This window comes from Ascaphus truei, chromosome 1 (assembly GCF_040206685.1).
Source record: "Ascaphus truei isolate aAscTru1 chromosome 1, aAscTru1.hap1, whole genome shotgun sequence".
Taxonomy (NCBI): domain Eukaryota; kingdom Metazoa; phylum Chordata; class Amphibia; order Anura; family Ascaphidae; genus Ascaphus; species Ascaphus truei.
The window spans coordinates 333,697,692-333,725,004 of record NC_134483.1 but is presented as its reverse complement, the minus strand read 5'-3'; the positions used below and the strand labels follow the sequence as shown (position 1 = coordinate 333,725,004).

General features: G+C 42.4%; 1 protein-coding gene across 2 annotated transcripts in view; it reads left to right on the top strand.

The window, feature by feature from the left end:
* The window catches only part of EPHA5 (EPH receptor A5), a 378,771-nt gene that overhangs the window by 11,966 nt on the left and 339,492 nt on the right, over positions 1-27,313 (top strand). For both annotated transcript variants that reach the window (XM_075607532.1, XM_075607522.1), the window contains exon 2: positions 18,453-18,517. In XM_075607532.1, the coding sequence (XP_075463647.1) occupies positions 18,453-18,517 (65 nt within the window). The remainder of the gene's footprint in view (positions 1-18,452; positions 18,518-27,313) is intronic.

Here is a 27,313-nt window from a genome sequence, read left to right as displayed (position 1 = left end):
CCTACTGCACTTACTGATTCACCAGCTGTCTCTGAAGGTCACCTGGCATACCACATAGAGAGTGTAAACTCTCTGAGGCAGGGATTTCCTTTCCTGTTGTCTGATTCTATGCTTGTTGCACTTGTATTATAATTCCCTTTACTGTTTTGTCTCTTTTGTAAAGCTCTCCTTACATTATTGGTAAGAATAAACATACATACATACATACATACATACATACATACATACATACATACTTACATAATGTATAAGAATCATCTTCAGTGATAGCTGCCACAAAATCATTCTTGAAAAGTTGCATCAACCAATCCATAGAAGAGCAAAGCATTGCCACTTGTTCTTTGTACGGTGTAAAGTGCCATTGAGTGGCATAGTGAATGAAGGTACTTCAAGTCCTTTGGCTGCGAGAGGGGCCTGCAACATGTGCTGGGCAGTGAAGGTGTCAAATCCAATAGCATAGTAGTACTTTCAAGGACCTAGCAATATCACAGCATTAGAACATACCATAGGCATGAACAAGCAATTACAGTTGTGTTTTATTCTCTGTATTAACTGTTTATGTGATTATGTTGTTTTTTTGCACAGTCCAATTCCTTTTCTCGTTAAATAAAGTCCTTGCATGGTTTTTTTTTAAATTATTATTCTTTTATATTCTTAAAATAAATTATGGAACATGCATTGAATCACATGGGACTCATTTTGTTAGCCATTTTAAAAGTGGTCAATAGTATAAAGAGATATCTTTGTAGTAGAGAGAGATGTTTAGATTTGCAAAATCACCACAATAACATGTGCATGCAATATGTGTTTTAAAGTTGAGTTTGGGGAATTGTAAGTTTAATGTATTCTATTGTTGTTCTGTGAGTGCTTATATTTTATTACTGTCATTCCAAAATCTGCAACACTTTTGAATGCTGAATCTTATTTTGATTTATACTGCAGAGCTGTGACACCTTTTGCAGTTGTGTACCCTTTTGGCCCTTGAAAAATGACTGCCTTTGTGTCGGTTCGAGGTGGAAAATAAAATCTGTCAACCTTATGCCATGACATCTGCAGACGGTGATCCATTTCTGTTTTTGCTAATTCTGCGTATGAATCATTGCTTCTGGGAACTAAAACTTCTGCAGCTGAGAGTATATTGAGATACTGAAATGATAAAACCAACCCAATAGGGAATGGATTGACATTCACATACATACCTTTTTGCAAGATCCAATTTCTTGCTGAAGGTAAAATATGTTGTTTTTTTATTAAGTGAAAGGGTGCAGCTGTTGCCACAGTTACTGACTTTGAAACTAGGAACCTGGGAACCTGGGAACACGTGATTATTGACAAAGAATAGCCCTAGCACTTTAGGCTGGGGAAGCATGACAGGGTGAGATGGGCCCTTACTGGGCTCAAGAGGGCCAAGTGTGTTAGGGGATTGTAGGGGAAGTGGAGGAGTTTCATGTGGTTTATGATGTGGGAGAATGGGGAAGGGCCACTTATCTCATGGCTCAGGACAGAGCAGACCCACCCACCTACCCACCCTCCCCTTTTTTTGTTGTAATTATTGTTGTATTATTGTATTGTGTATGTTATATTCTTAATTTAAAAAATATATGTAGCCCTGTTTCCCCCTGAATACAGGAACTACTGGTGCTGTGTATATACCTGTTGGCTCACAGGGCTTGAGCTTCCGCCTCGGGAGCCTGGGGTGATATATATCTCTAATTGCAGCGCCTCCACCTGGGAGGGATCCCGACAATGTGGGTGCAACCCCTCACAGGACTCAACCAATGATAACACACACATATAATACCAACACTTTTACTGATATTGATATGCAACACTCTTATATTCTAATATGTTAGCGATAGGGAATACCCATTTCCCCTAGAGGTACAACTAGCTAATGCACCTAGCAGGGCGCAACCCACCACCGTGTCCCCACAATGTGTCCTTAGAGCATAGGAGTCCCTTCGTCACTCCACCCACTCAGTGTCCCCAAGAGTGAGTCTCCCACTATGGCGTGATAAGCGCCGTAAAGTATAAGGTGTTGGTGCACTTTATTGAGGTACCTGCCAGGCGCTCCTGCACCCAGGACTGCAGACAGCTTCGCAAAAGATCCGCCGGTCCACGATCCCTTCAGCGACGTCCTTCCAGGTGATCCCACCCAGATAATGTCTCTTTCTTTGATGAGGCCTGCTCCCAGACCTCTCCTCAGGGAGTGCAGTGTCCGCTTTGTCCCTAAGCTATCTGGACAGCTCTAATGGGGCAGGTTCCCTATCCTAGGGCCTGTCCCTACAGCAGCCACAAACTGAAGGGTGTCTCAGGGCCCTAACTGGGGCCTAGGGGGATTCTGGTCTAGTGCAGTGGGTCACTGCATTTATAAAAAATGTTATGGAGGCAATGGAGTCCAATTTCATATACAACATAGCCATGTGTTTGGCCGCAAAAACTCCCACTGTAATGAAACTCATCCAGAAAGCCCAGTTTGAGCTACCTGCTGGCCTCCTTGTCAGCTCTTCATTCCCTCCCTTCTTCATCTACAAGTCCTCCAATGCTGTCATCACTCTAGAAGATATGTCACCCAGGTATCAGGAAGACTACTGAGTTTCTCGCAAGTAGATAGTTTGATGAGTGGTGCTTCACCTAATGTATGCCCTTAGTAGTAGATGTTGATAATATTCAATATTGAGAATGCTGTCCTAGTGTCCATAAGGCATGTAGAATAATATCCAATAATGTCCAGTAATATCCAACTTGGGGACATCTGGGGACCTAGTGGTGCCAGCCTGGCAACCACACAAATAAGTCCATCTATGAACAAACCCTCCCACAGGATAATGGCCAAAGGGATAACAGTCACTGAGAGGTAAAACAGAGGGGGAAGTGCCCTTTACCTTACAATAGTAGTCAGCCAGGACAGGTTCTCCAGCATGCAGTCCTCAGAAGTACGGGTAGTCACAGAGTAAGATGAAGAAGGAGCACAGCGTTCACTTGATAGGGCAACTCCAAGAATAATGGAAAAATATATTTATTGTACAAACAGCACACACAACGGAGGTATAGGAAACGTACCAACGCGTTTCATCCAATAGGACTCTATTAAGGTAGGTAAAAAAGCATAAACATACATTTTATAGTGCAAAATCTGCGCCAAAACCGGCATGGTGTGACGTCAGCGACATGCGTCTCAAGACTGAGTCGCCTTGACGAAGCGCCATTCCCATTGGTCAGTCAGGTCACCTGATCTAACATTGAACTTTATTAATCCCGAAATAATTCACAAAAAACATAAGTCAATGTAAAGCAATATACATAACTAAAAACCAGTTAAAAAATAATTAATAATGCTAACGGCTTGGTGGACATATAGTGATGTAACCTAATAATTGCATAGTGTAATAATATATGAAAAACATGAAAAACATATAAAATCTTAAGTATAACTAAATACAATATCATTTATATAATATACTAATTAAATATATAAATAAATAAACTAAGTCCACGCAAAGCCTATAATACCCTTCTCCTATACCTAAAGATGTATATGTCCTGTGCCACTTGCTCTGGGATTATACTTGTATTGTTATTATATCATTAAGGCTATTGCCTATTACTACCAATTTAAACTGATTCTTTATATATATACTGGTATATCCCTTTGCTTGTTCTCTTTATCTTTAAGTATAGGAGAAGGGTATTATTGGCTTTGCGTGGACTTAGTTTTATTTATTTATATATTTAATTAGTATATTATATAAACGATATTGTATTTAGTTATACTTAATATTTGTATATGTTTTTCATGTTTTTCATATATACTGTATATTACACTATGCACTTATGAGGTTAGATCACTATATGTCCACCAAGCCGTTAGCATTATTATGTATTTTTTAACCTTTGTTTAGTTATGTACAGGCTTACCCCGTTTTACGTACACCCGCTTTACGTACACTCGCAAGTACGTACATTTATTTTTAGTTGCACCATACCCCTGTGTACGTACGCGTGCTTCGCGAGTACGGACACCAGGGGGCGGCGTGCGTGCGCACCTCTCATCAATACTGCAACCTCCTTCATTGTGGTCCCTAACTGAGCGGGAGTGCAGGTAAGGGGCAAGGGGGAACGGGGACAGATGGCAGGGGGAACGGGGAAATCGGGCGCGCCATCAATCAGCAGCTATAGCAGTGATTCCGCCCGTACTGCAGCTCCTGGCTCTTCTCCCTCTGCTCTCCCCCTCTTCTCTCCTCCCTCCTTCCTCCTCCCCCACCCTCAGAGCTCGCTCTAGCCTGCTGCTGTAGAACGGAATCTTGCATGTGAGTTACGGGCTACGGGGGATGAGGAGGAGGAGGTGCTCTTCTACTGCATTCTGTGCTTGTGTGTGTGTGTGTGTGTGTGTGTGTGTGTCTGTGTGTGTGTGTGTGTCTGTCTGAGTGTGTGTGTGTGTGTGTGTGTGTGTGTGTGTGTGTGTGTGTGTGTGTGTGTCTGAGTGTGTGTGTGTGTGTCTGTGTGTGTGTGTGTCTGTGTGTGTGTGTCTGTGTGTCTGTCTGAGTGTGTGTGTGTGTGTGTGTGTGTCTGAGTGTGTGTGTGTGTGTGTGTGTCTGAGTATGTGTGTGTCTGAGTATGTGCGTGACTGAGTGTGTGCGTGACTGAGTGTGTGTGTGTGTGTGTGTGGCTGAGTGTGTGTGTGCGTGACTGTGTGTGTGCGTGACTGAGTGTGTGCATGACTGAGTGTGTGCGTGACTGAGTGTGTGTGTGTGTGCATGATTGAGTGTGTGTGTGTGCGTGACTGAGTGTGTGTGTGTGTGTGCATGACTGAGTGTGTTTGTGTGTGCGTGACTGAGTGTGTGTGTGTGTGCATGACTGAGTGTGTGTGCGTGCGCGTGGCTGAGTGTGTGTGCGTGCGCGCGTGAGTGTGTGTGTGCGTGCGTGCATGAGTGTGTGTGTGCGTGCGTGAGTGTGTGTGTGCGTGCGTGACTGAGTGTGTGTGCGTGACTGAGTGTGTGTGCGTGCGTGACTGAGTGTGTGTGTGTGCGTGCGTGACTGAGTGAGTGTGTGTGTGTGCGTGCGTGCATGAGTGTGTGTGTGTGTGCGTGAGTGTGTGTGTGCGTGACTGAGTGTGTGCGTGCATGACTGAGTGTGTGTGTGTGTGTTTGCGTGACTGAGTTTGTGTGCGTGACTGAGTGTGTGTGCGTGCGCGTGGCTGAGTGTGTGTGCGTGCACGCGTGAGTGTGTGTGTGTGTGTGTGCGTGCGTGACTGAGTGTGTGTGCGTGACTGAGTGTGTGTGCGTGCGTGACTGAGTGTGTGTGTGCGTGCGTGCGTGACTGAGTGAGTGTGTGTGTGCGTGCGTGCATGAGTGTGTGTGCGTGCGTGCGTGACTGAATGTGTGTGTGTGCGTGACGGAGTGAGAGTGCCTGCGTGACTGAGTGAGAGTGCGTGAGAGATTGTGTGACTGAGGGAGTGCGTGCAAGCCAAGCTGATCAAGGACCTGAGTAAGGTCGTGCGTATAGTGCTGGCGATGCCGCCCAAAAACAAACACATTGCCGCCGCCGCGTGCGCTTATAGTAAGCTCGACAGCGGCAATGCGACGGAGCGGACTTTGGAAGCCGGGAATATTTGATTTTTCAAGGGCTGTCACCTCATGTGACAGCCCCTGAACAAATCAAATGCCCGGGAGCCCGCGACGCCGCCGCAAAGCGAAATATAACTTTCGCTAGCGGGGATGGGTGACGTCGCGGGCACTATACGCGCGGCCTAAGCAAGCACAGCATTGTAAAACACTGTACTGTACAGTATTGTACTGTATTGTTTTCACCAAAGTCACAAATCAAAGTCCTAAAACTATTAGTCAGTCAAATAAATGCACCTCACCTTCATGCTCTTTCAGTAAAAATACTGTACAGTAGAAGATATGCCCTCTCCTTCATCCTTACTACATATTTTTAAAATAATTTTCCATTCATCCATGTTGTATCTGTCAGCACTTATAAGAAAAATCAGCTGACATTAAAGATTTTATTTTAATAAAGCCTACTGTATTTATTTTGGTTACAAATGCGTTATTACATCAGTTATGCACGTATATGATGTTTGCAGTATAGTACATGCATTGTAAAGTGGAAAAAAAGTAGTGCTTCACTTTAAGTACATTTTCGCTTTACATACATGCTCCGGTCCCATTGCGTGTGTTAAAGCGGGGTATGACTGTATATTGCTTTACATTGTCTTATGTTTATGTGAATTATTTCGGGATTTATAAAGTTAGCCTTGTTCAATGTTAGATTAGGTGACCTGATCGACTAATGGGAATGGCACTTCGTCAAGGCGACACAGTCTTGAGACGCATGTTGATGACATCACACCATGCTGGTTTTGGCGCAAATTTTGCACTCTAAAATGTACTGTAGTGCCGACGAGTATTCTAAAACAAATCTGGGGCAATCACCAATAAGATCCATGTACATGCTGGGTACATGCTGCAACATTTCAGTTACATTTCGGCAGACAGACTAATGGCCCATCGGATTAACAGCGGGGTCCCTGGCAGTCCCATTCCAACTGAATGGGACTGCCAGGGACCCCTGCTGTGTTAATCCAATGGGCCATTAGTCTCTGCAGAAATGTCACTGAAATGTTTCAGCATGTACCCAGCATGTACCCAGCATGTACCTGGATCTTGTTGGTGATAGCCCCAGATTTTCCAAGGCAAGTTTAAGGCAAGTTTTGGAATACTTGTCGGCGCACCTTGTATGTTTATGTTTTTTACATACACCGTGATACCTTGATAAAGTCCTATTGGATGAACGCGTTGGTGCGTTTCCTATACCTCCGTTGTTGGTGCTGTTTGTACAATAAATATATTTTTCCTTTATTCTTGGAGTTGCCCTATCTACATTTTTTGCACTATCAAGTGGACACTGTGCTCCTTCTTCATCTCATTCTGTGACTACCGAGTTTCTCGACCAGATTTTTTGGTTGCCAGAGATCAGAAACGACATCAAGGACTTTGTTTTGGCCTGCGAGGTGTTTACATGCACCAAGGTCCCATGCACACTTTTGTGTGGGCTACTTCTCCTCCTTCCCATTTCATGAACATCCTTGTCCATGGATTTCATTGTGGAGCTTCCACCCTCGCGGGGCATGACAGTAATCCTGATAGTGATTGACCCCTTCTCCAAGCAGACACATTTCATCCCTCTGAAACATCTTGCTTCTCCTAAAAATAAGTTATATATACAAAAAAAAACACAAAAGGAAAAAACATTAGTGAATGTGTATCAAAAATAAAACTGTGTCCAGTGAAAAATGAAAACAAACCAATCCAATAAATAGATGAAAATAAGTCCAGAAATGTGTTCCAGTCACTGTGTGGGGAGGCAAGCTTCTATATGATCTAGCCAGGTGCACATACAGTTAAAATTAACTATGATTAAGTTAATACATAGGGACACCACAACGATTGTAGCAATAATAGATGACCAAGTTGATGAAAAGTCCTGTAGAATAAACAGAGAAGCGCAAGGATGATGTCAGATGCGCGTCTGACTTCATCCTTGCCCTTCTCGCGAGAATTGGAGGATGGAGAGTAAGAGACTGGAAGCAGCAGCGCTGATGTTCAGAGTCAATTCGGCATCCTGGCGTTCCACGTGGAGTCCGGATGAGACGGGGAAACAACACTGCAGCTTGGAGAGAACTTTGTTTCCTACATACCCTAACTATCTGCTACTTTGTAAGTAGCTCTTTGTTTTGCGTTGTATCCCAATACAAACATACTTCACCATACCTGCTTCTCTGTTTATTCTACAGGACTTTTCATCAACTTGGTCATCTATTATTGCTACAATCGTTGCCGTGCCCCTATGTATTTACTTAATCATAGTTAATTTTAACTGTATTTGAGCTTGTGTTTCTCTTCTTCCAAATTTACCCTTAACTATTGTGTATTGTAACTACACTGTGGATGCATTTATTGTTACCTTCTAACACATACATTGTTACAATTTGCACACTTGAAATAGATAGATAGATAGATAGATAGATAGATAGATAGATAGATAGATAGATAGATAGATAGATAGATAGATAGATAGATAGATAGATACATGTATATATACATGTATATATAGATAGATAGATAGATAGATAGATAGATAGATAGATAGATAGATAGATAGATAGATAGATAGATAGATAGATAGATGATATAGAGATAGATAGATGATATAGAGATAGATAGATAGATACACATATATACATACACACACATAGGGGCCTATGCAGAGAGCAGCGCTATTTCGAAATTCGCCATTTTTTGGAGAAAATCGCGCAGAAAGCAGCAGAAAATGGCGAGTTCCGAAAAACGCGCCAATTTTTCTTTTCTATTTGTAAAACTCGCCTCGCGGCTGGCGAGAACCTCAATCTCGCCAGTTTTAAAAATATCCGTATGCAGAGAGGCGCGAACGGCATCTAGCGGCTGTTCGCGCCAATAAAATGGCGCGATTGTCTCCTTTTTGCCTCGCCAGAAAAAACTGGCAAGAAGCTGCCGCTCGCGGCCATTGCAAAGGGAAAAAAAAGGCGCGAATTTGTTTTTACATGTTTCTGAAGCGCGCATCTCGCCAATTTAAACTCGCCACACGCATCCATGTTAAACATAGCAGAATTCGCACTTTTCTGCATATGGAGAATAAAACTCTCCAAAAAAGCTACTTTTTAATAAATTCGCCAATTTTAAAATTCGCTGCTCTCTGCATAGGCCCCATAGAGTATCATTAACCTAGCAGCATAACCTAAAAATGTATAAAACCTACCCTACACAACCCTTACACAAAACCAACTTTACAATTGCAATAAGCAGAGGGAGGGTGAGACATTCACAACACACTGTTATCCTTAAGTAGCCAAAATTGCTAACCACTATAGTTTATCATAACTAAGCCACACCCACCTGCCAAAATCCCACCAATCACATGGATCTCTGTCCAATTCAAAAGACATACAGTACCAACCTTTAACTCTCTCACGTTCTAGCGTGTTGCTGGGTAAGTCCCAGATCCACCAAAGGGTGCTAAGTTTTAGCACTCCTTGATTCCTATTTATATGATGTGTGCTAAATATTATCACCCCTTTTTTTGCCCTGGGCGGGAGTCTTACCACTATCTGATCTGTACAAACCATAAAATCAATACAAGAAACAACACTAAGCCCCAAAGAAGTTTTTTTTTTTTTTTTTTTTTTTTTAAAGCAAAACATTTTTTTTTAGTATTCATTTTTTCCCCATCAAGGTAGGGGAAGAAAAAATGTCAGGTAAAGTTTAAAAAAAAATAGAAATGGGGTTTTCAAGATACAAAACTATCTTTATTTTACAATTATTGCATAAACTGAATATCATTTCACATGAACCATGCTTGACCATGTAAAAAAAGCAAAGGATAAAGTGTATACTGACATGATTATATTCATTGCAACCATGTAGCAACAGGATTATTCATACAGCACTGCGTACAACAGCACAAAATTGTGCCCATCACATTTTCTAAACCTAGCCTTTTTAAATGAGTTTGTGCCGAGCCGAATACAAGAGAGACATGCACGTTTTTTTTTATTTTCTTACGAGGAAAATCATAATGCAATTAAATCGCTGTACAATAACATGTTTAAGATTTTATTCATATTTGCTTTTGGTTTGAATCATTAGCATTGTAATTGACTTTTTGTGGATCATTGCATTTATTCATTTACTTCATAGAAATGGGTAATATAAATGCTGGGGGGAAAGCAACTAGTAAGTTACCAAATTAAAAAGGTTTATTTGTTTCAGTGTTATTGTTATTAGAAGTATGTTTTATAGGGCACTAATCGCTTATGCATCTCCGAATGTTAAACAACCTTACTTTGTAATATTTAGTGTAGATCATTTCTGACTAGTTAAAAAATTATAGGTGTTTGTTTAATTGTTGTTTTTATTTGCATTTATTGATGGAATAATGTTTGTTCATGTTGAGGTGCATTTAAATATAAATATCGAATACATAGAAATACAGTAACGTCATCACGCAGCTACACAGTGACACAGTAACACTCAAAGGAACTTGAAGCACAGATTTTAGCTCTCTATCTGGATACATGCTGGAAACACATACTCTGCGACAGAGCGAGGCTTAATACGGAGGTGCATTGAGCACAGGACATCACTCTGCATCTGAGGATAAAGGCATACACTGGAAACTTACGTTCGGTGTCTGAATGAGGTCTGACACGGAGAAAATTACCACCTCTCCATAAGATTTGGCATACGGCTGGGTCCAATTACATCATAGGAGGGATTCCCTCTAGGAGTGAACACTGTCTTACAGCGGAACCAGACTGCACGTTGAAAGGATTTACTCCGTGCTCCATCAGGTCTGTCTATAATACACCTATCCACTTCTGAGAAGGGTCATTCTCTATTTGGTGACTATTGTTCTCTAGCTGTAAACAAATATACAGACTGCAATCACTTCTATATATTCCAGTGGTTACCTCCTCCTTACTATTATCTGCTTCCTCGCTCACAAGTTCCTCACATATGTCACTTGCATACTACTGCTAACCATTTTATTTCATTTTTTGTCAATATTACATTTTAAACACACCAGTCTAGCATTGTCCTTGAGACTACTCTGGTTATTAAATAAATTCTAGTTTATATTATTCATTTTACGGAACTGGCGCTTCTCTTTTTTTGGTTTGTTGTTCATTATGGTCAGGCTTGACCATTTAGAAGCATTGCCTCTTCCGTGTAGACCGTGTTCCTATGCTAGCATCAACATTTCATCTACATACCAAAGTTTCACTGCACTTTATCTCAATCATTAAAACACACTATTAAATTATTGCACATTATGTTATTTTTTATCACAAACTAGCGCTTCTATTTGTTCTTGTGTGTGTATGTGTATATATATATATATATATATACAGTATATATATATGTAGAGGTATCAGTACCGTGTTAGCCGAGCTTCAATAATCAAAAAATAAATAGATGATACCGTTCTGTGGCTAACGAAATGCTTTTATTTGTGCGAGCTTTCGAGATACACTGATCTCTTCTTCCGGCGATGTTACAATGAATGAAGCAAGGATAACTTAAAAACAGTGTCTCTTGGAATGTTATCTGTGCTGTTCCTTCCCCCGTGTGGATGTGTTTTATGGCTAGAGGTGTCAAAGGGTAACTGAAAGCAAGTGAAGAAAGAGTGTGTATGTGTATCAGTGTGAATAAAAATGAATGGAGAGCCCACAGTATAAACAGTGCTCTACACAAGGTGTGTGTGGAGTGAGAGGGATATAAATGGTGTGGGTGGGTGTGGAAATGTGAGAGTTAGTAGCACAACTAAAAGTGTGTGTGGATACTATGTGGTCCCTATTGGTGTATATGGATGGAAAAATAAGGAGTATTAGTATGTGTGAGAGACAGCTGTGTGTGCATACATATAGCACAGTATGTACAGACATGGCCTTTAGCGCTCATGGGAAGAGAGGTCGCTAGTGTCAGTAATGACTCATAATCAGTATATATATATATAGATATATTTTGAAAAAAATGGTCTTTTAGTTTAACTCTTTGGCCAAAGTGTTGTAAGCCCTTGAGCCCCCCCAAGGCAGACCACGTCTCAAGGGTCCTAACACTAAAATAAATTCTTAATAACCTGTACATTACCAGGAAGAATGATTTAAAAAAATCTGTCAAAATTAGTTGCATAATTCTAAGTCTGATTTTGTCTGTAGGCAAATTGAATTTAGTAACAAATGGAAAGGCTGGTTACCACAGCACTCCATCTGAAAGTTCAGTGAAGAGGTTTAGTGGCAGGGGCTGCCTAAATAACCTCTAAGAATGACTGAGGGAGTCAACAAAAAGACCCATAGGACAGAACGACTACAACCTAAAACTAAGAATACGAACGAGAAATTTGAACACATACAGTACCTTTTGTGAGTACTGTTAATATTCATAGCACGCATGTTACTGAAATCATAGAGAGACATTATCATCTAATACAGGAGGAACACGCTGTAGAGACAGAATTCACATCAGCCCCTCTCCTTACCTACAGTACAGGAGAAGTAAGAATATTTGGGATAGCCAGCTGATATAGGTTTCTCAAAAACAAGCTCACATATTTTTTAAGCATCTTCCACAAGGACCAGGGGAGCATCGTTAGTAACCATGAAAATAAAGAAACATCACATAGTGTAGTAATCTTACAAAATATATGGCAAAGAAAGTGGGCTCGCAAATGGCTACTCACAATAGAGTACATGTAACAAGTAGTCATCCAACTTAAGGGGTAGATGATCCCATAGGTGTGCAGCAATATTCAGCAGCCAATCTCAAATGAAGAAGAACAAACCAATGTGTAGAATGAAAGATATATTGACAAACAGTGAAATGCAATTCAAGGCTTACACTTAGGATGGTATTCAAGCGCGGTGTATAACGTAGCAGGTGCACAGCGGGTCGCGATCTCCCTGTGTACCGCACTGCTCTCCTGAATACTTCCGCATCCACGCCGGGGGTCACACGTCACTTCCGGTGTGGCAGGAGCCTCCGGACTTGATGGTACAGATGCACCCTTAGTTTTCTCTCTCAAAGATCCCTTGCTGAAACACTCTACGCGTTTCGCCGTTGATTGACACGGCTTCATCCTCTGGTAGGAGGGTCTCACCTTTAAGAGTCTTTGTTAACACCGTGGTGGTCTGGTCCCAGACCACAGACCGCGATCACCACACAGCGTCTTCCTTGTGTCCCTGACACTACAGTAAAATGGGTAAGCGTCCCTATCTAAGTGGCCTTCCCTGCAGCAGTCACCCGTTTCACGTAATTGGGACCTATCTGGGACCTAAGGAGAGTTTCTAGCCTAGTCTGAGTGCCACGGACACTCTGACCCTCACTTCCCCTGATCTGCCCTGGCTCCAACTAACAGTCCCCTTAACTGTCAGAATCCCAACTGTCAGAATCTCTCAGCCCTATTGGTTACCTGGCAACATGTGGACTGCAGCCCCTGAGACTTTGGTACTTGCAGTTCCCTTGCTGCTTTACTCCTATGGAAAGGTAAGGGGAAAAACAGAGGACCAGGGGGACCCAGGCTACAAATACAATAAAAAATACAATGAGCAGGGACCTCCAAAGAGCGGCAAAATAAAGGATACATTCATGTAATACAATGTATCCGTAATCTATTAATCTAACTGAGTTAAAAACATATACATTATTAAGGGACAAAATGAGTGAATAATAAAAGAAAATGTTATTACAAAAAGTACAAGATCAGAAGGTAATCAAACCACAATGTGTTCTAGTCCTAGTAGCAATACCTAGTACTAAGTGGTAATTTTAAGAAAAACGATAAGCAATGCACGAAGCCTGTATATTTATATTTGTTGAACAAAAAAGACTCCTGATTTAGAGCTTGTTTGATAATGCAGATTAAAAATCAAAATGCATTAAATCACAGGTTGGCTTCTTCAGATGTGCAGTCACCCGAAAGAGACCATATCCCAATGTTTCCCAACCGGAGTTCTGTGGCACCATTGAGGCTCCGTGAGAGGTTCAAAAGGGTGCTAAACGTTTTCCCCGATATTGCAGAGAAGGGAGAGAGCAGGGCAGTTGCCTCTATCCTGATTGGCTGCATTACCCAGCAGCAGCCAATCAGGAGGAGGTGTCAGGAGCCTGCAGGCTGTGGCCAAGCATAGGAGGAAGTATCATGGACCGGAGAGAGGCGAGGCTCTGTGTGTCTATCCTATTGGTGTGTGTGTTTTCTATGACTTTCTGCCCCCCTCTAACTCTCTGCCCCCTCTGACTCTCTACCCCCTTGTCACGCTCTTCCCCCTTGTCACTCTCTGCCCCCCTCTCACTCTCTGCCCACCTCTCACTCTCTGCCCCCCTCTCACTCTCTGCCCCCCGCGACTCTTTATCTATTTTCTGTGACCTTGTCCTGTTGTAGAGGCGCCTCAGTAACTGAGCATTGTAATTAGGGGTGCACCGAGAGAAAAAAGTTTGAAAACCACTGCCCCGTCCGCTTAAATAGATAGGTACTCAAAAGGGTTTTAATGTCCCCTGTACAGTCTATATAAAACGAGATTGCACAGATCTGGTCTAATAAGATTAAAATGTATTGCAGTACCAAGAATATTCGTCTACAAATAATAATAGTGCTTGCTTTTGAAACCACAGTTATAACTGTGTAATCCCTAGAGCAGCAGAGGTGGCACCCATTTTCTTCTAACCCAGTAGCGCGAGGTTGCCCATGTTCTGTTATTCTTTTATTTAATGTCACCTGGCCTCAGTAACTCATAGCCCTCAGTACATATTATATTACTTTATGCTAAAAGTGCTTTCAAGGTTACAATCACCAAAATAGATGTTCCTTGGATGTATGTTTTTAGTAGAGTGTGCACTGCAATCCATCAGTTGGATTCGCTCACAAAGCTAGAGCTGTTGTCCTGACTAACATAGGTTGTGGGTGCTCAAGTTCTAATCCTGTTTGGTTCTGACACCATACCCCATTCCTAAGGTGCCTTAGACATTTGCAACCCTGCAACACTGTGTGTTGTGGAAAGCAAGCGGAATCACTTCCTGCAGTTTGTTGAGTTGTATTTATTGTAAAATTAAGTATTTAAGTTCAGTATGTGTCTGGCACTCTGGCAGATGGCACAGTGAATATTTTTGGCCCTATTCTTTTATAGCCATCTTTTAGACCGGTAGAAGGGTCATCTGGGCCCAAAACGCTGTCTTTTAGTTGTCACTAAATGTATCCATTATTTTCAAGAATACTTGTTAATAAAGAGAAGTAATTTTTAATTTGATATGGAGTGCTGTGGAAAGCATCTTTGCCATTTGCTACCTGTTGTGGTAGGGCAGTGATTCAACCAAGAGCACCGTCGTTGAGATGCTGGCAAGAAGGTGATGCCAAAACTAGACTAGGGTTAAAAGTCTGTTGTATGCCAATGTCATTTGAGACAGAGGCCATAGTCACTGCAATTCCAAAGTCAAACAAAATCCAATTAGTAAAGCAAGAAAGAACTTCATTTACTTTACAGATAAAAAGAAAAATCGACCTGAGCATGTTTTAAAAACACATTTTTTATGTTTAATCAATGCAATACTAATCATCATTAAGATACAAAATATTTCCTCTAATTATGTTAATCGGTAGCTTCAAGAAGATATGATTTTTTTATTACAGTCTACAATGTAGATCAATACTCATTGTGCGTCCATTAGAACTTAGAAGAGTATACTGTTCTAACCCATTTAATTACTATAATTGCAGTTTAGAGAATTCTTGGTGAGCCACCTCGTTGCCAAGAACTTCAATATTGCAATTTGCAATCAATGAAATGTGACATTTTAAAACTCTATTTGTGACATGTAATCTCTTTCTATGCAGGAAATGTGTAATTTCAACAAAATAGTGGGCATGGAGACATTCCATGTGCTTTTGTTTTAAGCCTGTTTATCTGAAGGCACACAAAACTATAGAAACACTGCCAGTGAAAATAGGAGATCAATTTATATACTAGGCTTTTTCTAATTGTTTTGTCCTGTGTACTGAGATTGAAAATATAAAACACTTCCATTGAAATGAAATAAACATGAAGGAAGACAAGGTATTTTAATTTTGCCTAGAATTGTTCCAATGGCACTATTGATATATGTAACATAGATCATATGTGTGTGTGTGTGTATATATATATAAATATAATATATTTATTTTTTTACTGTAGTGACCGTGTTTTTTTCAGTACACAACGAGGTGGTTGCAGCACTCTCAACTACAAGTGATCTTTGACAGATCATTTTACTATATATACACCTTTGTTTATCCAATTGGTATTAACCTTTTGTGGCATGTCATGCATATCTGAATTCCAGAAATGTGTTGCTAGGACCTTTCTATAACAGTGTTACCTTGAAAGTTTTCAGTGTTTGAGAATGAAAAAGATGTTAAACAAATACAAGCTAATATCATTTTGAGTATTGGCGGTCTGACTAGCATGTTTTTCAGCTCACCCACGTAATCATGAATCATGAATACTGTATGTCGTTCTGACAAACCTAAGCATTCTTGCCTCTATGACCTCAATAGAATCACCACTGAACAATTTATTTTGAGCAATGAAAGGCTTTAGATTGGAAAAACTGTCTGTGTAAGTGATAAACATTTCAATAAGTAAAAGTATATTGTTACCTATGTCTACAGGTTTCAAAGCCTAGCTAAATGGTAAAAATATTGCCTGAGAAGAGGGTGAACCTTCTAAGAAATCCCTGTATCAGTTCCCCTATTCACTTAATCTTCCTGTGCCCCTTCACCACAATTAGATTGTAAATTCTTGGGTAGACACTTATTTTTTCTGCTAAATTCTTGACCTTGGAGTCTGCGATGGAACTCCGCCTCCTGTATATACCTATCCCCTGTAACCCTCTTTCACCTCACCCGATATGAGATTGGGGGTGGTACACTCCTTCTGGTTACTGTACACGGTCTTGGTGCTATGACCTGCTGGCAAACAGGAGGTCTGAGGGCTCCGCGGTGTTGTGGGGAGAACCAGGACAGGGACAGGAGGAGGTGTGGGACAGGTTACCTTTCTCTTGTTCTCTCTGGGTGGTGCAGTGCCTCCAGCCAGTAGGGATCCTCTGGGGTCTCCAGAGGAGAGACCCCCCACTTACACTTTCTCCTTCTCACACCAGGAACAGTGAAACACATACAGCAGCTTCTTTCTGTGGTTCTTTATTGGCAGAGCAGCATACACAGCATACAGTAGTCAGCAACACAGCATAGGCCTGCTCTTGCTTCTCTGCCCTCTGCTCATAGCAACATGATTTCACTCCCTCACACCCAGGTGGGGTAAGAGGGAGAGACCGCTTCTCTATCAGCTCTACTCAATATCTCTTTTCCTACTGACCACTTATTTTAGGAAACATGTCTCAATTTGAATATCTTCAGGGAGTGTCTCTAGCTTTGAATCATTACAACTCAAAGCTGGATACCGATTGGCTCACACACATCAGGGGGTGTTCCAACCCATATCCACCCTTTGGATTAACATGCTCAAAGGTTGCTTAAACCTGCCCCTGAATATTGCTACAATACTCAGAGCTGAAATGCAAACAGGCTAACTGAAGGAATTAACCTTTCCACTGCCTGTTCTAACAGGACTGACAGAGGAAAGGCCCAGAATTAGCAATAGCTGCCGAAGGCCAGGCTATACCTACAATTATTAAACACAAACAAAGCTCTGGAGATACAAAGGCTGCTAACCTGCATCTCGATAGCGTGAGATTTTCATGGGACCCCTTCTCACCACTGAAGCATGGGATCTAGCGCCTGCTGGGGGCGGATTTATGACACGAGAAGCAGGGTTCTGCAGAGAAGGGGTGGTGCTATGATGTGAGGGGTTATGACAAAATAGGGCAGAGTTCAGGACAACGTGAAATGCGATAGGGATGGGTTTAGGACTCTGTCTCAATCTTTGTGAGTCTTAATGTGCGAGTTTCATGCACATTTCATGAGTCTTGATGGGGCTGTAACTATGTAATTGCAAGTTGTACTGAAATAGATATTTCAATAAGGCTGTTAGATTCCCAAGGGATTGAGAAAGTTTTAAAATCTAATTGCGAGTCTTGTCACACTTACCTCAGGACTTGGAATTGTAGTAAAAATTACAGAAAAACTGGACATCCTACCTTGACAGTTACTATAGATATTGCAACAGGGATTTATTGAATTGTATTCATCTTAATGGTGAATGTATCTGGATTATGAGAGTTTTCATTTATTTTGCTTTTGTTACATTCAGAGTAAATATTTGTTGTGGTAGTGTTTTTCAAAAATTCTAATAAAACTTAAAACCAGCGTTTATGATGATAAATATTGTCACCTTTCCGAATACAAGTCTCTCTAACGCACTCGCTCAGTTGCTAATTTGATAACCAAGTTTCTATAATTCAATGCAATTTTCTTATACACATACCTTTATGTCACCTTCAATTGGTCAGAAATATTTGCTAAGGGAAAAGTGAGAAAAATGACAGACTAGAGGTATCCTATTATAATGAACTCAACAAATGACGCACTGATGCAAGACTGGCAAAATAGGAGAAATATGTCTTGCTAGTTCGATAAATTGCTGCATAGACATACTCAACATGTCTTTCTCAGTTTCAAATGAACTACAAAGAAATACTAATTTCTCTTTTGTTGCGTAAACATATTCTATATTCCCTTATTCAGTCTTTCCTAGTAGCTTTAGGCGTTGTTCTATTTTTATGGCAAACTTAAGTTGTTACCAAAGATGGATAGTCATAAAACTCAAGAAGGAAATGAGTATATCACAATGTTAGTTCTATATCAATGATGTTAATGTTGAGGAATGTGCACACTCAGTAATGATGTTTTCGCTTTTGTGTTTTTTACAGTGAATTTATTGGATTCTCGATCTGTCATGGGTGACCTTGGATGGATAGCCTACCCAAAAAATGGGGTAAGTCTTTGTTGCAGATATCATTGTCACTTTTCGGGTACAAAGTGACACTGAAGCATAGACCTCGCTCAAAACAGATATCCATGCAAAGTATACATTCAGAAAGGATACAGTTAAGTGCTAAAAGGTCTCTAGAGCAAAATGTACTAAACAGCACTAAGTCATGATAAACCTTAAAGTCTGTTTGTTTTAGTGGGCAGTAAGGTGCATGGCAGCATAATACTGCTTAGTAACTATGTGTTTTCAGGAAAACAATATTGTTGTCTTTTGTTCTGCCTGAATTCAAAATAATGCCATACTTAGAGTGAGTTTTAAGGGCGTCATTCAGTATTATCCCTATCATTTCTGATACACTGGACAATTATTGGATTACCATTAAAATAATAATCCTGTCATGGAAAGCTTCACATGCACCTTTAATATTTCTTAAAGTTTTTTTTATTATTTAACATTCTGGACTATGTATGTCTTTATTTATATAGCATCATTAATGTACATAGCGCTTTACAGTAGTAATAGACGTGACAATCATATAAATAACAAATAATACAAATAATAGTTCATGGGAATAAGTGCTTCAGACATAAAAGTAACATTTCAGAAGAGGAGTCCCTGCTCCGAAGATCTTACAATCTAATTGGTAGGTAGGAAGAACGTACAGAGACAGTAGGAGGACATTATGGCAAGTGTGTCTGCCGGGGGCCAAGCTTTATGTATCATGTGTATAGTATTAGCTATGGTGCTACTCATATGCTTCTTTAAGCAAGTGTATCTTAAGGTGGTTCTTAAAGGTGGATAGAGAGGGTGCTAGTAGGTATTGTGGGGAAGGGCATTCCAGAGGTGCAGGCAGTCAGTGAGAAAGGTTTAAGGCGGGAGAGGTCTTTAGATACAAATGGGTAGAGAGAAGGCATACTTGAGCAGAACGCAGGAGTCAGAATGGTGCATAGCGAGAAATTAGGGCTGAGATGTAGGGAGGGGCAGAAGAGTGTAAAGCTTTAAAAGTGAGGAGGAGAATTGCGTGCGAGATGTGGGATTTGATAGGAAGCCATGAGAATTATTTCAGCAGGGGAGACGCTGAGACAGATTTAGGAAACAGTAGAGTGATTCTGGCAGCAGAGTTGAGGATAGATTGTAGGGGAGACAGGTGAGAGACAGGAAGGCTGGACAGCAGAAGGTTACAGTAATCGAAACGGGAGAGAATGAGGGCCAGAGTCAGAGTTTTAGCATTCGAGTAACAGAGGAAGGGGCGCACTTTGTAATATTGTGGAGGAAAAAGCGACAGGTTTTAGATACGTTTTGAATGTGAGAGGAGAATGTGAGAGAGGAGTCGAGTGTGACCCCTAGGCAGAGAGCTTGGGCTACTGGGTGAATGATAGTACTTCCAACAGTAATGTGGAAGGAGGTAGTAGGGCCAGGTTTGGGAGGAAGTATGAGGAGCTCTGTTTTTGCCATGTTAAGTTTAAGTCGGCGGAGGGCCATCCAGGATGATATCGCAGAAAGACTTTCAGAAACTTTGGTCAGTACAACAGGTGTAAGGTCAGGGGTTGAAAAGTAAATATGTGTGTTGTTAGCATAGACGTGATATTTAAACCCAAGAGATGTGATTAGGTCACCTAGAGAAAGTAGATACAGTGAAAAGAGAAGAAGTCCCAGGACAGAGCCCTGGGGTACCCCCACAGAGAGATCGATAGAGGAAGAGGTGTTAGCAGATGAGACACTGAAAGTACGATGGGAGAGGTAAGAAGAGATCCAGGATAGAGCTTTTTTACGAATTCCAAGAGTATGGAGAATGTGAAGAAGAAGAGGGTGGTCCATGGTGTCAAATCCTGCAGAGAGGTAAAGTAATATGAGCAGAATGTAATGACCTCTGTCTTTGGCAGCATGGAGGTCATTAATTATTTTAGTGAGGGCTGTTTCAGTCGAGTGAGCAGTGCCGAAGCCAGATTGTAGAGGGTCAAGAGAGAATAGATGTTGAGAAAGTGGAGCAAGCGAGAGAATACAAGATGTTCAAAGTTTAGAGGCAAAAGGCAGGAGGGAGACAGGTCGATAGTTAGAAGGAAAGGTAGGGTCAAGCTTGCTGTTTTTGAGTAATGGTATAACTGTTGCATGTTTGAAGAAGGAGAGTAAGGTACCAGAGTAGAGGTAGGATTTAAAAATGTGTGTGAGCATAGGGATTATTGTAGTAGCAAGAGGTTTTAGGAGATGGGAGGGAAAGGGTCAAGAGGTCAAGTGGTAGAGGGAGAAGAGGCACATCCTACACATTTTTCCTCCAGCGGAAAAAGAGTCAAGGAAGGTAGGAGGAGAGTTAGGAAGCGGTGTAGGATGGTGAGGAGGGAACAGAGGGGATGTTCTGATGTATGGATTCCACCTTTACTTTGAAATAGTCAGCAAAGTCCTGCGGTGAGATGGAGGAAGAAGAAGAGGCAGCTTAAGGTGGTTTGAGTAGAGAGTCAAAGACAGAGAAGGGTTGGCATGGGTTAGACTTGTGCGTGTTGATTAGTGAAGAAAAGTAGGTTTGTTTAGCCTGAGAGAGGGCAGTTGAAACAGGATAGCATAAATTTGTAGTAAAGGAGGGTGAGATTTCCTCCAGAGGCGTTCGGAGGAACGAGTGGAGGAACGCAGCATGCGCGTGTGGTAATTTAGCCAGGATCTAGGGTTAGAAGGGCGAGGACGGCAGAGAGAAAGTGGGGCATGTAGATCAAGAGAGGAGGCTAAGGCAGAGTTGTAGTTCCTGACCAGGTTGTCAGGGTCTGGAGCAGAACTAAGAGAGGAGAGGGAGAAGCATAAAGTGGAGTCAAAGGCTGGTAGGTTAATAGAGCGCAGGTTTTTGCAGAACCGAGGGGAACCAGAAATGGAGAAGGGGACAAGCAAGAGATGATTTGATGTAAAGAGAAAGGAAAGGGGGAAATGGAGAAATCAGAGAGAGAAATGTTTTTTTAGTGAAAACCAGGTCTAGGTAGTGGCCATTCTTATGCACCATTATTACAGAGTTAGTCACTTCTTAATGAAGAACTCCAAACCCACCTTGCATATCTTGATTCATTTTGATGATGCTTATTATTTTGTAAATATATTGATGCATTTTGCCATATACCTACATTCATTTCACTATCTCCTGCCAGTGTGGAATGCAGACAGCTTGGTGTCAACTTTCATGGACAATTGAGAGATGATATTCAAATTTTTAACAACAGTTTTTCTCAATGTAAAATTTTGGCAGTGCACCTCCGGAAAGTAATTGAGGCACACATGGTGCGGTGCACAGGGAGAAATGCTTACTCCCACACAAACTGCAGTGTGTTCACTATCAGCCTGTAGATACCCAACTTAATTATACATTGCAGTGTATTAGTTATCAGCTATTAGATAATGAGCATCATTATACAGTGCATCTTATTATTATCTTTCATTCCCACTTCCTACCCTCTTACACACTTTCTTCTCACCCCCTTCGTCTCACTCCTCTCTCCCCTTCACTGTCCTTACCCCCTCTCTCTCCCCCTCTCCCTCTCCTTTCCCCCTCCACCCTCTTACCCCTCCGTTCTCTGTTCCCCTCTCCCACACATCTCTCTACCTTTCTCTCATCCTTCCATCTCTCTCTATCTGCCCTTCTCTATCTCTCTACCTCCCTCCCCCCTATCTCCCACTCGTACTCCCCCTTCCTCTTTATCCCCACTCATTTTTCTATATCTCTTTCCCCTTACAGTATCTTTCTCCCTTCTATTAGCTCTCTGCTCCCCCACCCCCACCCACCCCACCTCTCTCCCGCCTCTCTTTTTCTCTCCCCCCCTTTCTCAGGATCATTATACTGTAAATACAAATATAGTATCAGTATCTGTCGTATAAACTTAACATGAACTCCACTGTTTCAACCTCCTCTACTATGTGACTATGTACTGTATAAGGCATATATTAAGAACAGCAACATACACATATACAGTAGTTTTTAAACCAGAAATATGACAACGGTAATCTGATTTTGCGTGTAACATAATTGGAAATAAAAATAAGTGTACATGTAGCTAATTAAATGGAAAGGTTCTTGATCCTTCCTCTAAACCAGCGGTGCACAAAGTGGGGAGGGTAGAGAGTGAGGAGGGTAGAGAGTGAGGAGGGTAGAGAGTGAGGAGGGTAGAGAGTGAGGAGGGTAGAGAGACAGAGAGAGAGAGAGAGAGATAGAGAGAGAGAGAGAGAGAGAGAGAGAGAGAGAGAGAGAGAGAGAGAGAGAGAGAGAAAACACCTCTTTTTCATATCATTAACACTAATGTCCTGTATACTTACAAAGGGGCCTGAAAAACGCACTAAGACTGCGTTAGTGAGCTTTGAAGCTTTGAGCTTTTAGCACTTAGCGTGGCGTTAACTTAAGTTAACCTCGTTAGGTCAATAACAGAGCATTACGGATGTGTGCCTAAGTAGGTGAAAATACACCAGATCTATTTTTAAAACAATACATTCAATTCAATTCAATTCAATTGCATCAGTGATGCTTTTAACCTACATAACAAATAACACTATGCTTCAGTATTCTCTTTGGAATAATTAGTATTCAAATGAAGTAGCAATGCAAATATGACACAACATGTTCCCTACTTATCAAGCTAATGTAGAAACATTTGTAAGTTATGAAAACATCCATTCGACTATATCATGTGGTACCACATAGATGGGTTTTATTTAATGGTAGATGTAGCATATTCCCTTGTTGTGTACATTAACATATTCTTTAGAATATTCTTTTAGTGTACCACATACACATTTGTTGTATGATAACTATTATTTATGTAACGCAATTTCCCCCACCCTATGGAAGATACGACGGCTACTGTGTGTGTGGTGTGTTACCTGAAGCTCACAGGAGGCCTGTACCTCCACGGCTAGGAGCCTGGGGTGTACCTGATTCATCTGGTGACAGTGCCTCCACCTGGGCAGGATCCTTACTGTGTTGGATAACTCCGTCACAGGACAATATAAGAAATATACACGTGGTATAAGTTAACAGTTTACTGCAGGCATAAAATAACAATGGTACCAGCCCCACCAACTAGGCCACGAACAGCCGTAACCTCCAACTCTCTGTCCACACCTGATAACAAGTGTTAGTCCCCAAAGTACTGAAGGGCCCTTGGGCACTCAATCACCCTGGTGTCCACAAGTAACAACCCACCCAATGTGTGTGATAGCGCTGCCCTACTAATATTTGTTCAGTTGGTGCACTTGTCGAGATGATGTATACCTTCCGGGTGCTCCAACACCCGGTAGTGCTAACTGAAGAAGGGATCCGCTGATTCAGTGACGTTGTCCACGATGGCGTCCGCCTTCACGTGGGGTGGTATCCGGTTGGAGTGTCCCACCATGAAGATAGTCTGTCCTTTCGCTGGTGGTCTGGTTCCAGACAACAGCCGCAATTCCTGCGCAGCGTTCTGCTGTGTCCCTGACACCAGTGAGGCTAAGTGGGGCAGTGTCCCTGTCTAAGGGCCTGTCCTTGTAGCAGCCACAAATTATACAGGGGAGTTGAGGCCTAGCTGGGGCCTAAGGGGGTCTCTGGCTTAGTGCAGGGGCCACTGACACGCTGCACACACACACCCTACCCATCTGGTGTCCCAGCTCCGACTGGCGTAGCTTGCAGTTTGCCAAATGTATCATTTCTGTCTCAGTGCGGTTTGCAAGCTGGGCAAGGGCAGGGATACTGGGACCTGTGGCGGGGAGATGCGTGGCGCCGCAGGGCCCACTCATAGACGCACTGGCGGGACAGTAATAATAATAATAATAATAGCTTGTTCTTGTATAGCTCTACTAATTGTACGCAGCGCTTTATAGAGACATTTTGCAGGCACAGGTCCCTGCCCCGTAGAGCTTACAATCTATGTTTTTCGTGCCTGAGGCACAGGGAGATAAAGTGACTTGCCCAAGGTCACAAGGAGCCAACACCGGGAAATGAACCTGCAGCAATCTCAGTGTCAGTCAGTGTATTTACTCACTGAGCCACTCCTTCTCATTCCCCAGTAGAGACATGGTCTCTAATTTGGTCTGACTGGTTTTTGAACTTAGGTTAGGCACCCCAGGTCTGAGATCTCAGCAGCGCCTCCCAATGTAACACACTATCCCCTACCCTATTGGAGATACAGCGGCTAATGTGTGTGTGGTGCCTCCTGAGGCTCACAGGGGGCCTGAACCTCCACGGCTGGGAGCCTGGGGTGTACCTGATCCATCTGGTGACAGCGCCTTCACCTGGGTGGGATTCTAACTCTGTTGGATAACCCTGTCACAGCACGATATAAGAAATACACGTGGTATAAGATAACAGTTTACAGCAGGCATACAATAACAATGGTACCAGTCCCACCAACTATGCCACGCACAGCTGTACCATCCAACTCTCTGTCCACACCTGATAACACAGTCCCCAAAGTACTGAAGGACCCTTGGGCACCCAATCACCCTGGTGTCACAAGTAACAACCCACCCATGTGTCAGACTGCGCTGCCCCACTAATGTGTGTACAGTTGGTGAACTTGTAGAGATGAGCTATACCTGCCGGGTGCTCCAACACCCGGTAACGCCAACTGAAGAAAGGGATCCGCTGATCCAGCATCATTGTCCGCGATGGCGTCAGCCTCCACGTGGAGGCGCCAGCCTCCGATTGGTGTGTCCCACCATGAAGATAGTCTCTGTCCTTTCGGTGGTGGTCGGGTCCCAGACCACAGGCCACAACTGCTGAGTGGCGTTCTGCTGTATCCCTGACACCAGTGAGGCTAAGTGGGGCAGTGTCCCTGTCTAAGGGCCTGTCCCTGTAGCAGCCACAAACTATACAGGAGAGTTGGGGCCTAGCTGGGTCCTAATGGGGTCTCTGGCCTAGTGCAGTGGCCACTGACACCCTGCACATTCACACCCTAATCATCTGGTGTCCCAGCTCCAACTGGCGTGGCTTGCAGCGTGCCAAATGTATCTTTCTTGTTGCAGGGGATTCTGGCAGCCTTATTGGTTGTTGTGCACCCTGTGATGTCCGTTCCTAAGGTTCATGGGACATGTAGTCCCTGACACTATGACCCTTTCCATATTGACCTCTGCTTGCGTCTCTCCTGCGCATGAGCGACTCGCCTCACTGGCCGCCACACTCAGGGCTTATCTGCGCATGCACGCTCATAGCAAGATGGCGGCCCCCGCTAGCCGGGTGCGCCACGGACCTCCGACTACCCGGTCGCCTTGCTTGACAGCCTGCAACCCTCTTCGCCACTACCGGCACTCGCGCACTCCTCCAACGGCAGCCGCACACCATGCAGCGCTCCCGATGGTAAAGAGACAAACAGGGGAGCAAGGCTACACATATATATATATATATATATATATATACACATGAAGGTCAGTCAGCACACTGCAGTAGAAAAGGTTATAATAGCAGATGCTAGTCCCATAGAAAATAAGTATGATACGAACCAATCCAAAGACCAGTAAAGAGACAGCACACCGCACGGGGTTAATCCAAAAATCTATATTCACAACATGAAATACACGTAAGCCAACGTTTCGGTCCCACAGAGAGACCTTCCTCAGGGCCGTGCAACCCACAAGTGCAAGTGACCACACATATATACCCTCACCCATAGTGCAATGCAAACAAAGGGAACCAATCACCAACATGCAATCAGACAGAATATGCAACATAGCTGTGCTCCGTGCCCCCTCCCCTATTACCTGATTATCCAAATGACTCATCATGACATGAGAGTAGGCACTTAAACTATTAGGAGAAAGACACCCTTTAGGCACTCGCGCACTCCTCCAACGGCAGCCGCACACCATGCAGCGCTCCCGATGGTAAAGGGACAAACAGGGGAGCAAGGCTACACATATATATATATATATATATATATATATATATATATATATATATATATATAGACCATACGATACCGGTTGCAACACGACATCAAGGGACAGCACGCAGGTAAGTAAATCATACATTTTCTATATTTGATAGAAGACACAAAAACCGACGTTTCGGACCCCCAGTGGGACCTTTCTCAAGGTGGTCTGTTATTGCTTTATGGGATAAGCACCAAAACGTATTTACTTGCAAATGGTGGGCCGGCTGTGCATTGGATTATATATATATATAGTACAAAAAAAAACACATAAGGCGCAAATCAGAGACACAGGTGCATGGATATACAACACCTGAAGGATAAATATGTGAACAAGTCCTATATTCGAATTCCACAACGAGATGTACCTATAGATGAAAAAGATACCAATATGATGAAGTACGTTTATGAATAAAAATATTGCGCAATCAATAGAGGCTACTTACAATGTAGCAGAAATAACAGGCACATCAGTAAAATGCAATATTTTTATTCATAAACGTACTTCATCATATTGGTATCTTTTTTATCTATAGGTACATCTCGTTGTGGAAATCGAATATAGGACTTGTTCACGTATTTATCCTTCAGGTGTTGTATATCCCTGCACCTGTCTCTGATTTGCGCCTTTTGTGTTTTTTTGTACTTTGTATTTTTTTTGGGGTGGTGTACACCCATTACATTGTGGGCAGCACTCATAGACATCATTGTAACACTATTTTAAATCAGTTTTGCGCACCTCATACTTTTTTTTCTATATATATATACAGTGTTCGACAATCCTATACATTTACACGCCCGGGGCGGGTGGATTTAACCCCCGGGCGAGTAAATATTGGCCCAAGCAGAACACGTGCTTGTTTTTTTAAATTTCCCTGCTCGCAGCTGAAATTTTCCCTGCTCGCGCTGAAAAACAAAACAAACTCCACCTACC